We start from the raw sequence: 13,056 nt of genomic DNA on the forward strand, positions 1-13,056 counted from the left end.
ACACAATCCCAATCAAACTGAGTTCTGTTACATTACAAGTAAGTTCTGGCACCAGCTGACCATGTTACAACTGTGTGCTCTTGGGCAAAGAGGGAACTGAAGCAGGAGAATATGGGTAACAATATAGTAGATATTCACAATGAGAACATGTTCCAAATAACCCTAAACCGGCAGCTCTATCTTGCTGGCAGAGGATCATCAGTGTTATCTTCTTAGATGGAGGCAGAACATTCTCTCCTCCTATACCTCCGTGAGGCACCCTGCCTCTGATTTGTTTAGCACTTTGATGCTAGGGGTTTCAGTCCTCTCCCAGAGTATCTACTTCATTGCAGCTGCCTTTCTTCTATTGCTCTCTCTAAACCCATCTTCCCATACCTGTGAAATGAGTGTACTACTTGACACCCTCTGGAGGAAAAGAGGTCGCCTAAGGAGAGGGCAACACCTGTTTGAAGCCTTCTCTTCCAGAGCCAAGCCCACAAGATCCTTGAGCTTGGACTGAGGGGCTATCATCAGCTAAAAATACAAACCTCTCAAGTTTTTTTTTATCATAATGGTGGTTAGTTTCTAGATATATTTCCCAGGTAACCCCTCTTGTCTCTTCCATATATGGGTTTGATAAAGATGATCTCCACTCAAGGCTTCTCCTATCTCCAGAACACAGGGCTTCAGACATCAGACAGCAATGACTCCATCAGGAAAGAACAAGGCCCCTCTTTCCTTTCTATGTCAGTCCATTAAAAAAAAAAAGCATTATAATAAGCATTGGGGCAGTCTTGGGCATTTTTCTTTTAATTCAATGTATAGAGTTTTCCATCATGGATGTGCAAAAGCCATCTGCCAATTAAATTACTCCCATGGATTCCACAAAGATGCTGTTAGAACACTTAGAGATCATTCCACAACTTCTCCCATGGTGCCAGATATACATCCAGACTCTTAATAAGGATAATTTGATGGCAATGACAATAACCTTGGGTTCTCTGAATGACATCAAATTCATAACATATATCCAGATCCTTTTTTTCATGCCCTCTCTACCATTTTTTCCATGGAATTTGAATGTCCCTGTTTTACTTACCACCTAACAATATCACTATTGAAAGCACGTAATGTTAAGAACCATATGCTCTCTCTCCAGAAAGTATGCACAAATACTATTTCTGTTAAAAACTAAACAAAAATAGTAGTTGTGCATACTTCCCATTCAAAAACTTATCCCAATTGAATGATTCCCTTTGTCGTGGAGTGTTTTTCCCCAAGCGGGCCCTAATAGAGAAGCTGAATCAGATATTGTGACCTACCAAAGGTCACAAGGAATCATCTAGTGAGCTAGAAATAGAATCCAAAAACCTTTCTTTTGATTCCCTGAATTTAAAAACAAATAAACTCTACTATAGAGAAAGAAAAACTGGAGAAACTAGGCTTACTTGACATTCCTGGGTCAGGGAATTCAAATCAACCAAAGTTAACAGACAGCTGCCATGGTCTGAGGATCAAAGAGGTGAATAAGACATAGGTGCTGCCTGCCTTCAAGGAACTGACAATCCAGTGCAGGGAGGTCAGGTCACTGCTGAAAAATCTCTATCTAATGCAGAATGGGTTTATGAACGCCTAGAGGATCCCAGAGGAGGTCTTGCCCATCTTCATAGTCTCAACAGCAGCCAGCATAGTGACCCACATATAATATGTAGGCATGTAGTATTTGTTGAACACGGGCCATAAGAAAGGTACCAAAAGAACACGCTGCAGGTTGGTGGAAATTAAGGGACAGCTTTGTGAAGGAGGTGACATTTGAGCTGTGCCTGAAAGCATAGGGAGGTTTTTCACAGGCAGCAGGAATTGAGGGAGGGCCTTTGCAGCCCTAACAAAGATCAATGGCAAAGATCCTAAGCGGGGGTGAGGGTGGGGGGGGGTGCAGAACAAAGCATGATGTGATTTGGGAGAGCCCAGAGCAGGCCAGTGTGGCTAGAGAACAGGGGGCAGTGAGAGCTAAAGCTAGAGAGAGAAGCTGGGACCTGAGCAGAGAGAACCTTCAACAGCAAGCTAAATAATTTAGCAGTGAACTGTCACTGGAGGTTTTGAACAAGAGGAATGGTACCACCAGGACAAGGCTTCCTGCTGTATCATCTTGCCTGGCCCACCTGGGCCTCCTTTGCCTAATGGACAGTGGTGGCTTTCTTTTGATTGTTCTGTGTGTATGTGGTTTGGTTTTGAGGTTTTCTGTGGTTTAGTTTGTTTTTTGGCCTTTCCCTTTTCCTTACAGTTTTTCACAGCATATGGTCCTGATTATGTGTTGGAAATCACGCCAAGCTGCCGGCCAGACCGCAATGAGCCCCACCGAGTTCAGCAAATCCTCAACTACATCAAAGGTGAGCACCACCCCTCGAGTCCTGCCCTCCTCATTCCACCCAGCCTGTGGTGGCCCATCAGTGGGAGCTTCCCCAAATACCATTTGTCTTTTGGTGGCTAATCATTTCACTGACAGAAGGGAAACAACTTCTTGGCCTGATAGCTTGTAGCTGGAATTCCACACTGGCCACTCTGATTGGGATTGTCATTTGGCCAGCTAATGTCACCTTCAGGGAGACAAAAGGTTTATCTTTAGGTACCTCCAGTGGAAAACTAGTTCTAAAGTATGCCCTGGAACCCTTTTCCTTTTAAAAGAGCAACAGTAAAATTCTCTTAAGATGAGGGAAGTTCAAGTCAACTCAGACTTGGGGGTAGGGGGAGGAGGGGCTCAAAGACATCATATTCCAGTGTAGTTCCTTGATCCAAGATGGCCTTGAGAGACTATGGGGCCACAGTGGATAGTCAGGATTCTGGTGCCCTGAGGGTGGGCTCCCCAGTCTTACCCAAAGCACTGAAGATGGGGCTGCTTCCCTATCTTGCCCTTCCTTTAGGCTGGCCTACAATTATTCTGACTTCTGGACAGAGGGAAATGGCAGTCATCAGGTTGTTATACTCTTGATCACACTATCCACTAGCTGTTTGGGGATGCTGCCCTTAGCTTTCCAGTAGAGCCCCCCCCCCCACCAAACCCCAGGTGCTACTCCACAACTCAATTCACTTTATCTACAATACTGTAAAGTTGTTTTGGCACCCATTTTCCTGTTTAATTGAATTTGTATATATGTGTGCATATCTTTTGGATCCTAATTATTTGCAGAGTTAAGAGGCTAAGAGTATCATATTGACCATCTCAGAGAGTGACGTCCCCATGTTTATTCATATAACGACCAAGACAGCAGCAGTCCTCCTACCTTTGACTCCCTCGTTGGAATAGAATCCAGCATGAAAGGGAGGCTGTTCTGTGCCAGAGTTAGTTTGAGGGAACACATTATGTCCTAGGAGTCTTTGCTGAGGGTTATATTAAGGCCCCATCCTCTAGTAGAGCCCAGGCTGTGACAACAGCCAAGTCCTTAGGCAGGGACTCCACGTCCCAGGCTCCTTTGGCCAGATAAAATTTTCTAAGCTCACAAGTCATAAACTTCTAAGATAACGCTCACAGCAATGCTTATTGCCTCTCTGGGGTGTCTAATAGCCCTCAGCCTTCTCTTGATCCTATAGTTTCAAGCCACCTCCCTCCAACCTCTCAGTGGGTACCGACCCCACAAGCCCTCACTTCCTAACCAAATCCTCCTCCCTTTGTACAATCTTTAAGGCTTTTAAACTCTTTCTATTCCTGGCCCTTTTCCAGTCCTTCTCACTATGCTGCAGTCTTCATTAACACTAGTGCTCCCACCCTAGTTTCCTGCTGCCCCTCACAGACCCAGGACAACTTTCCTGTTTCCTTTGGGACTGATCCTGGACCAACTTCTCTTACCCCTCTTCCTTCAACCTTGCCATTTTCCCCCCATCCAGGCTTTAAATCCTGGTAGAGCACAGACAAAGCAATAGAAACAGAGAAACTAAAGCCTCTGCAGCTTCTTGTTCACACCTACGTATGTGCAGATATCTGTATGCCCTCATGCTTTCCTACACACGTACCCAGACACATATCTCCAGAGTGGTGACATCTTGCTATTGAGGAAATGGAAATGACAAGCGAGAGAAGACATAAGGAAGGTAATTCAAAGGGAAGAGAACTAGGAAAGGTAAGAAACCCAAAAGAGCAATAAATTTTTTAAAGACTTGAGATAAAAGATTAGTTTGAGGGTTGGGGAAAAATAATAGAAAATCTTAGAGGACATGTAAGTTACATGTAAGTCAAGATTTTTAAAAGATCCTAACAGGTTAAAGCAATATTCTGATTATAGCACAATAAAATTAAACTGGGCAAAAATGTATGGACCAGGAATTAGGTCCTCAGAAGCATTGGACACATACAAGATGGGAAGATGTTGCTCAGCAGCATTTTGTCTGAAAGAGCTAGGGATTTTAGTCAATGCAGTTAGTGTGAGTCATCAGGACAAGGTGGCCTCCAGAGATGTTGATGCAATATCAACCTCACTTTAAAAGAGCTCCAGACAAATAGGAGCATGCTGCTGGTCAGTTGGTATGGGGAAAGGACTATAGACCAGGGTCCAAGAGGTCTGGTTAGAGGAGCTGAGGCTTTTGGAAAAAAGAAGACCCAGGGGGATGTGGTCTTTACCTCATATCTCTGAAAGGCTGTCACAGTGCAGAGGGCATAGACAGAGGTTATGTAGTCACAGAGCACAGAACTAGGGCCCATGGGTAGATATTATAAAAAGGCAAATTCTTATTCAATAGAAGGAAGAATTTTCTAACATTTAGCAGTGTCCAAAGTGGAGCAGGCCATCCAAAAAGGAATGAGGTCTCTGTTGGCAGAGACATACAAGTAGAGACTAGACTGTCACTTGGTTGTCATATAATACAAGGGCTCCTGCATTGATTATACTGGATTATTGTTAAGGTTTCTTCCATTCTTAAGATCCTAGGATGCTGTATGTTAAAAATGAGAAAATAGAAACACAACAAAAAGAATATGATGAGAGTGCAGGGGTTGGTAGATGAGTCATAGTTGTTGAGGGGGGAAGTAATACTGTGTACAGGAAAGAATTGATGAGAAGAAAATAAATTAAATGGCTGAGAGTGGGTGGAAGAGCCAGGGAGGGAGGAGAGCAAGTAGAGTGGCTATAGAATACTAGGAATGCTCAGATTTTCCATTTAGCTATCTCTTTCATATTGACAAAATCTTGTGTTCTAGCCATGCAAATGAGCAGAGCACACAAGTCCAGGACCAAAAAGAAATTCAGCTAAACCTAGAAGAAATGAGGCTAGAAAGAAGTCTAAATGTTGCTAAAAATGGCCAGGCTAACCTGCTATACTGAGACCATGCCCCTCCAGACGCATGCTGCCATCAGATAGTGAGTGTGTTGCCATGACAATGGTCAGTGTGGAAAAGCTGCTGAATTTTCTACATTCTGAAAGATTTTCCTGAACCTGCCTACATGACTGTCATTTGTTCTTGCATATAAAAACCTCATCAAGGCTGGCCATTTCTCACTGTGTCTCTTGCCCTCCTTCCCCCATATTAAAAACAAAGGAGCGGGGAAGCATGGATTGATTTGGGAAGATGGGATGGCAATGATGGAGTGGATGGATTAAGCTCCACTCTATGGGAGGGAGTTTAGCCAGCATGTCTCATTGAATTTGTTCAGCCTTTGAGCTTGGGGTTTTTTCTCTTTCTCACCACATCCCTTGGAAGCACAAAAGATGGGATATTTGGCCTACTGAAGATCAAACTTGGGAAGGCTCATCTTATAGAGATGTATTCTATATGCCACAAGTTGACTGGAGGGACAGGCAAATTTAGAATTCACCTTATCCCATCTTTACTGTCCATTAGTCTTTCCAAGAGGGAAAAAACAGACAAAAATAAAACCTTGGAGAGTCAATTCAAGCTGTTAGCTTCATACAGGAAAAAGCTATGTTTTGCTCTAACAAATTGCTCTTCTCATGCCAGTGAATCTCAAAGATATGTGTCAGTGTTCACAAGGAAGTGTGGATCGCTCAGCCTAGCTCATGCCCACTACTGTAAAATTATCCTCGCACCATCTTCATGTTCTCAAACTTGTTTGACTTTCCTCTGGTTGATGTACTCCAGAGGAATTGGCTCACAATGAACCTTATAGAGTTGGACTAGTGCTGATGTGATCAATCCCCATGGGTAGCTAGCTCCCCAAGCCCACCTGGCTCTACATGAGGAAACAAAGGTAGAGTTTTCTAGTCCCTGGTATGGATAACATTTGAATCAAGTAAAGGTCCCTAGGGAGCCACAAGCTTCTTATTGCAGCCCAGACCCAACCTTCTGTGGAGGAGTACAGAGGGAGAGTGAGTTGCACATGTGTGAGTATGTGCTGGCATTGTAACTGGAGGTTATAACTCACTTGCTCTGAGTTCCCAGACTGTGCCCCAAGTTTTCCTGGAATAGAAAAGAAGACAAATAGGGCCAGGAGGTAAGGAGGAGGAGAAGGAGGGGGAAGACACAAGAAGAAAGAGAAGGCCTTGTGCACATCTGCCTTTTCTGACCCTTAATGAAGGAGGCTTAGTTAGCATCCTCTACAGTGCAGGGTTGGGAAGATGGATCAGCCAACTGATGTGGATGTAGGGGAGAGACAACATAGGTGAAATAAAAGAACAATAACTACTACTTATTTTACAGATGAGGAAACTAAGGCTCAGAGAGGATATGTAACTTGGCCAAGGTCACATTTGTTCGTTCATTCAGCAAGCAATTACTAAGCAAGTTCTATGTGCCACACACAGTGTGCTAATAGGTGGTAGACCAGTCTCTTTGAATTGGGGCTTTAGAGTCAGGCTTTTTGTCCTTTCCACTGCCCCTCATCTCTTTGCAGTGTTGCCCTGCTAAGTCTATTTGTCATACCTCATTTTTCCATTCCTATTTTTTTAACCACACCTACCCCTGCTTTTTCCAATTACCCCTAGTAAACCCTTCCTACCCTTCACTGCATATCTGGCACCTTCCATGTGGCTGATCCAAAACACCTGAAATCTGATGTCTCCTCGGAAATCAGCTAAGGGCAACACTTGAAATTCTGGCCTCTGACACAGGCCTTTCAGCCTTCTCTAACCCCCTGTCCCTGCCATGCTCCCATCACCCTACCATACTATTATTGAATCTTTTTACTCCATTCTGAACTGAATAGAGAAGTAAAAGTGAAGGACAAAAGGTGGAAGAAGCCAACCCATCTAGCTCCTACTACCTGAAGTGTGTTGTGTTCACTAGCCTCACTCTGCTATTTACAGTTCCATGGCCCCAAAATGAGGCCCTTTGCACATCTACTGGTAATGTTCTCAGGAACACCATTGTACTGAGTGTAAGCAGCACCTCCTCTGGCAGTTTGAAGTCTGGGATTGACATTCTTCTAGGGACTAGCAATTGGGGCATCAGATCTGGATATGTCCAAGGCCTGCTGAAGCTCCAAGGAATTGCTGAAACAGTTCTCCTGCCTGGTGGGACTCTACACCATGGAAACTCAGCTTATTTCCACACCTTCTCTTGCTTCCTGAGAAGCCATAAGAATGAGCTGAAAGTCAGGGTTGGTCCCAAGACAGACTGACCATTTGCTTTCAGGCTTCTTAGAAGGATTTGGAGCAGGATTGTGGAGGATACCTTGAGCCAATTTGCATGACTTCAGGTGAGGGTTTCTGTGATGTCCATCCCTTATCTCCTCTTGTCATCCCCTGTCCCCTCTTTATTCCTCTCTAGCCCACTGTGGTTCTTCCCCATTGCCCAGGTTCTTGTCTTGTTGTACTAAAGAGTGATAGGTACTAAAGAGTGATAGAATTGGAAAGGTTTGTTGTTACTGTTTTTGTTAAACAGAAAGATAAGTTATAAAAATATCAGGGTACCAAGCTGGCTCAGTCAATAGAGCATGCAACTCTTAATCTCAGGTTTGTGAGTTCAAGCCCCATATTGGGTTTAGAGATTACTTTAAAAATAGATAATGATAAAAGTTTTTAAAAATATATCATGCTTAAAATGTTATAAATTCTAAAATAAAAATGGAGGCTGTAAGCCTCCTGTTTAAGTTATTGTAACCAAAGTTAACTTTGTATCTTTGTAACTTTGGTTACAGTAACTTAAACAGCTTTTTAAAAACCATGAAAACCCTTGGCAGATTACTTATTAAGACTCAAAATACCTATATATACAGGAAGCAAGAACTACCATTATTGAAATTCAACTGTGTGACACCATGTGCTGGATTCTTTACATATATGATCTCATTTAATCTTCACAATTACCTCATGAGGTAGGAAACTTGTGTCCAAAGACACCATGTAACATGCCCATAGTCACATAACAAGTAAGTAGTGACCTCTGGAGTTGAATCCAGACCTAGTGCCATCTGCCTCTTAGCAGTATTGTTCAAGTCTACTCATCATACCCTGTCTGCTTTTTTCAGTTGACCCTAGTGAACCCTTTCCACCCTGCAATGTCTACCAAAGTCAGGTTCTGAACCAGCTTAATTTTAAGAAGTATTATTGTGTCTCCACTTCAGAGCCAAACTAAATCAATCAATGGATATTTTTTGTAACCTCCCATGTTCTTAGTGCCATGAGAGGTATAAGAGAAGTTTAAAACATGGTCTCTGCCTCTATTAAACAGCTAAGAACTCTAGAGAAGGAGACAAAACTAACACCTTTAGACAGATCAGGATATAATAAGGCTGATACTATGTAGAAGTGGGGGAGTAAGACCTAAGGGAGACTGCTTTCAAAAGGCTTGGAGGATTTTAATTGATAATGGGGAAGTGTTCATAAGTGAGGGAAACTTGAATAGGTGGGATCCAGGAGCAGATTGCAACTTCCCTTGAATTTCTGGCTGAGGAGTCCATACTGGATACAATAAAGTGGGAGCCATTCTAGGTTCCAAGATTAGGACATAACATGATGCAGTGATATTTGGATGAATCGTGATATTTGGATGAATCATTCTAAGAGTGAGCCTGCAAGAGAGTGGACCAGAACAGTGGTAGTAGGATATTCCCTATCCTATTCCTCCCAGAATACCCAAGGGTTGTTTGGAAGAGAGTACCAACAACACTTAGAAATAGGTCGTGTATAGGGAATCAAAAAGAGAGGAGGAAGTAAAAATGATTCTGAGGTTTCCATTTGGATATCAGCTTGGATGGGGAGCTGTTGGAGGAGGGGGGATAGTTTTACAGAAACATATACTTGATGTGTTCTGTTTTGATATTTTGAAGTTGAGGTATAATACAATGTCCCAAATACATCTACATGGAAGATTTGTTGCAGCCAACTAAAAAGAAATTTTTAAAGATAATTTGATGGCACAAGATTATTCTCAAAACAATATTAAGTGTAAAAAAAACAGGATACAAAATGAGTTAATACCAAATAGTCTCAGTTTTGTAAATATACATAATGTATATGTGAGTGAGTATGTGGATATGCACAGAGAAACATCAGAAGGAAATATAACAAAAATGCTAACAGTAGTTACTTTGGTTGGTAGGATTGGAATTGTGGGTATTTTTTACTTGTTCTTAATTCTTTTTCTGTATTTTTCAAAATTTCTACCATGAGCATGTGTTGCTTTTTTATTCAGAAAAGAATTAATACATGTTTGAATTTTTAAATAATAATAATAATAATAATAATAATAATGTTTTATCAGACCTTATATCCCAATTTTTGGTTTACAAAATCTGGTCACTGCACCTGCACATTGCTCACATTGCTGGAAAGATAGGGACTAGAGAGTGAGCATTTTACATGGCTCAGGTACTATTTCCTTTTTTAGGTACCTCTAGTAATTCTAGGGTGCTTCCATCTGTCTGCTCAAGGAAGCAGATTTTCCCTTGACTCATGCTGTAAAGCCTCTTCTGTCTAGTAGAAGGGTATAAAATCCAGATAGCTTCCTAGGACCATGTTCCTTTCCAAAATTCTCATTCACTCCAAAGCAGCTGTCTCAGTCTCAGTCTTTCTGACTTCTCTCTTCTGCTCCATTGATCTATGTGTTTATTCCTCCTCATAGTCTTGATTAGTATACTATATAATAAACCTTAAATCAGGGGTGCCTGTGTGGCTCAGTCGGTTAAGCATCTGACTTTGATTTCAGCTCAGGTCATGATTTCACAGTTCATGAGTTTGAGCCCCGCATCTGATTCTGCACTGACAGTGTGGAGCATGCTTGGGATTCCCTCTCTTTCTCTCTCTCTCTACTCCTCTCTCCTCCTCTCTCTTGCTTCTTTCTCAAAATAAATTAACTTTTAAAAAGTAAATAAATACACCTTAAATCAGGTAGAGTGATTCCTCTTTCTTCCTTTTCAAAATTGTTTTAGCTTATACTAGTTTCTTTGCTTTCTATATATGCTTTAGAATAACCTTGTCTATGTCTACAAAATATCTTGATGTGATTTTGTTAGGAATCATGTTGAACAAGTATATCAATTTGGGGAGAATTGACATCTTTATTGTATTGAGTTTTCCAATCCATAAACATGGTTTGTCTCCCCATTTATTTAGGTCTTTTTTAATTCCTTTTTTAGCATTTTATAATTTTCAGCATACAGATTCTAAACAGGTTTTATACATTAGTTTTTCTCTTTTTGAGTTATTGTATTTTTTAAAATTTTCTTAACATTTATTTATTTTTTGAGAGAGAGAGAGCATGAGCAGGGAGGGGCAGAGAGAGAGGGAGACACAGAATCTGAAGCAGGCTCAGGCTCTGAGCTGTCAGCAGAGCCTGATGCGGGGCTCGAACCCATGAACCACAAGATCATGACCTGAGCTGAAGTCGGATGCCCAACTGACTGAGCCACCCAGGTGCCCCTTGAATTATTGTATTTATTTTGTTTTCCATCTGTTAATAGTTACTATATAGAAATACAATTTTTGTATATTGCATTTATATCCTGTGACCTTGCTGAACTCATTTATTAGTTCTGTTTCTTGAGGATTCTTAGGATTTTCTACATAGATCACCACTCATCTACAAATAGAAACAGTTTTATTTCTTCATTTCTGATCTGTATGCTTTTTGTTGCCTTTTCTTGACTGATTGCACTGGCTTAGACTTCCAATATTATGTTAAATAAAAATGGTGAGAGCAGACACCCTTGCCTTGTTCCTGAACTTAAAGGAAAAATACTCACTCTTTCACCACTAAGAGTATGTTAGCTGTAGGTTTTCATAGATCTTTCTTATTAAGTTGAGGCAGTAACCCTTCATATTCCTGGTTTCATGAGAGTCTTTGCTATGAATGGGTGTTAAATGCAGCTTCTGCATCAGTTGATACTAATACTGATATATATGTAATTTTTCTTCTTTAGCCTTTTAATATGGTAGATTACCCTGATTGATCTTCAAATTTTGTGGGGGTTTTTGTTCTGTTTTGTTTTTAAAGTATGGGACACCTGAGTGGCTCAATCGGTTAAGCATCCAACTTTGGCTCAGGGCATGATCTCACAGTTTGTGAGTTCAAGCCCCATGTCGGGCTCTGTGCTGGCAGCTCAGAGCCTGGAGCCTGCTTCGGTTTCTCTGTCTCCCTGTCACTCTCTGCCCCTCCCCCACTCACCCTTTGTCTCTGTCTCTCTCAAAAATAAATAAACATTAAAAATTTAAAAATAAATAAATAAATAAAGTAGTCTTCATGCCCAACATGAGGCTTGAAATTGCAATCCCAAAATAGAGAGTCATGTGCTCTATTGACTGAGCCAGCCAGTCGCCCCTGATCTTCAAATTTTGAACCAGATTGTATATCCAAAATAAACTCTACTTGATCATGGTGTACAATTTTTATATACATTGCTGAATTCTATTTGTTAATATTTTCTTGAGGATTTTGTTTCTATATTCATGAGAGATATTAGCCTATTGTTTTCTTTTTTTTGTGCTGTCATCATCTGCTTTCAGTATCAGGCCAATAATGCCTTATGAGGTGAATTTGGGAATATTCCTTCCTCTTCCATTTTCTGCAAGAGATAGGGTAGAATTCATATCAATTCTCCTTTTTAGTAGACTTCTCCAGTGAGACCATCTGGGCCTGGAGATTTCCTTTTCAGGAAGTTTTTCATTTCTACCTTGATACCATTGTGGTCAGAAAATATGTGCTATATAATTTCAATTTTTTTTCAACTTGTTGAGGTTTGTTTTATGGCCCAGTATATGATCCATTTTGGTATATGTTCTATAAGTGCTAGAAAAAATATGTATTCTGTTGCTGTTTGATGGAATGTTCTATCAATGTTGGTTAGATCCTATTGGCTGATAGCATTATTGAGTTTTTCTATATCCTTGGTCATTATCTGTCTTGTTCTATTATCAGTTGCTGAGAGAGGGATGTTAAGTCTCCAATTCTAATTGTGAATCTATTTCTCCTTAAGCTCTATCAGCTTTTGCTTCATTTATTCTGAAGCTCTGTTGTTTGATACATACACATTTCCATTGCTATATCTTCTTGGTAGATTGACCTTTTCACCATTATGTAATATCCCTTTCTGTCCATGGTAATTTTCTTTGCTTTCAATTTTACTTTATCTGATTTAAATATAGCCACTCCTGATTTCTTTTGATTAATGTTTGCATGGCATATCTTTTTCTATCCTTTTACTTTCAACCTGCTAATATCATATTAAAAGTGAGTTTCTTATAGATAGCATGTAGTTGGATCACTTTTTTAGCCACTCTGCCAATCTTTGTCTTTTAACTAATGTATTTATTTTATTTTCTTAGAGAGAGCACGAGTGGGGGAGAGGAGGACAGAGAGAGAAAGAGAAAGAATCTTTTTTTTAAGTTTATTTTGAGAACGAGAGAGAGTGGAGGAGGGGCAGAGAGAGAAGGAGAGAGAGAGAATCCCAAGCAGGCTCTGCGTTGTCAGCACAGAACCCAATGTAGGGCTCGAACTCATGAATTACAACATCATGACCTGAGCCAAAACCAAGAGTTGGATGCTTAACTGACTGAGCCACCCAGGCACCCCATAGAGAATTAATCTTAAGCAAGCTCCATGCTCAGTGTGGAGCCTGACATGGGGCTTAATACCACAACCCTACGATCATGACCTGAGCTGAAATCAAGAGTCAGATGCTCAACCAACTGAGC

General features: G+C 41.0%; 1 protein-coding gene across 3 annotated transcripts in view; it reads left to right on the forward strand.

The window, feature by feature from the left end:
- The window catches only part of HDAC8 (histone deacetylase 8), a 228,725-nt gene that overhangs the window by 197,221 nt on the left and 18,448 nt on the right, over positions 1-13,056 (forward strand). For all 3 annotated transcript variants that reach the window (XM_047092498.1, XM_047092499.1, XM_047092502.1), the window contains one exon: positions 2,264-2,369. In XM_047092498.1, coding sequence (XP_046948454.1) covers positions 2,264-2,369 — 106 coding nt within the window. The remainder of the gene's footprint in view (positions 1-2,263; positions 2,370-13,056) is intronic.

Source organism: Lynx rufus, unplaced genomic scaffold, assembly GCF_022079265.1.
Source record: "Lynx rufus isolate CCGP_SWC_20201006 ecotype Redwood Valley unplaced genomic scaffold, mLynRuf1.p SCAF_30, whole genome shotgun sequence".
In the NCBI taxonomy this organism is placed as follows: Eukaryota; Metazoa; Chordata; class Mammalia; order Carnivora; family Felidae; genus Lynx; species Lynx rufus.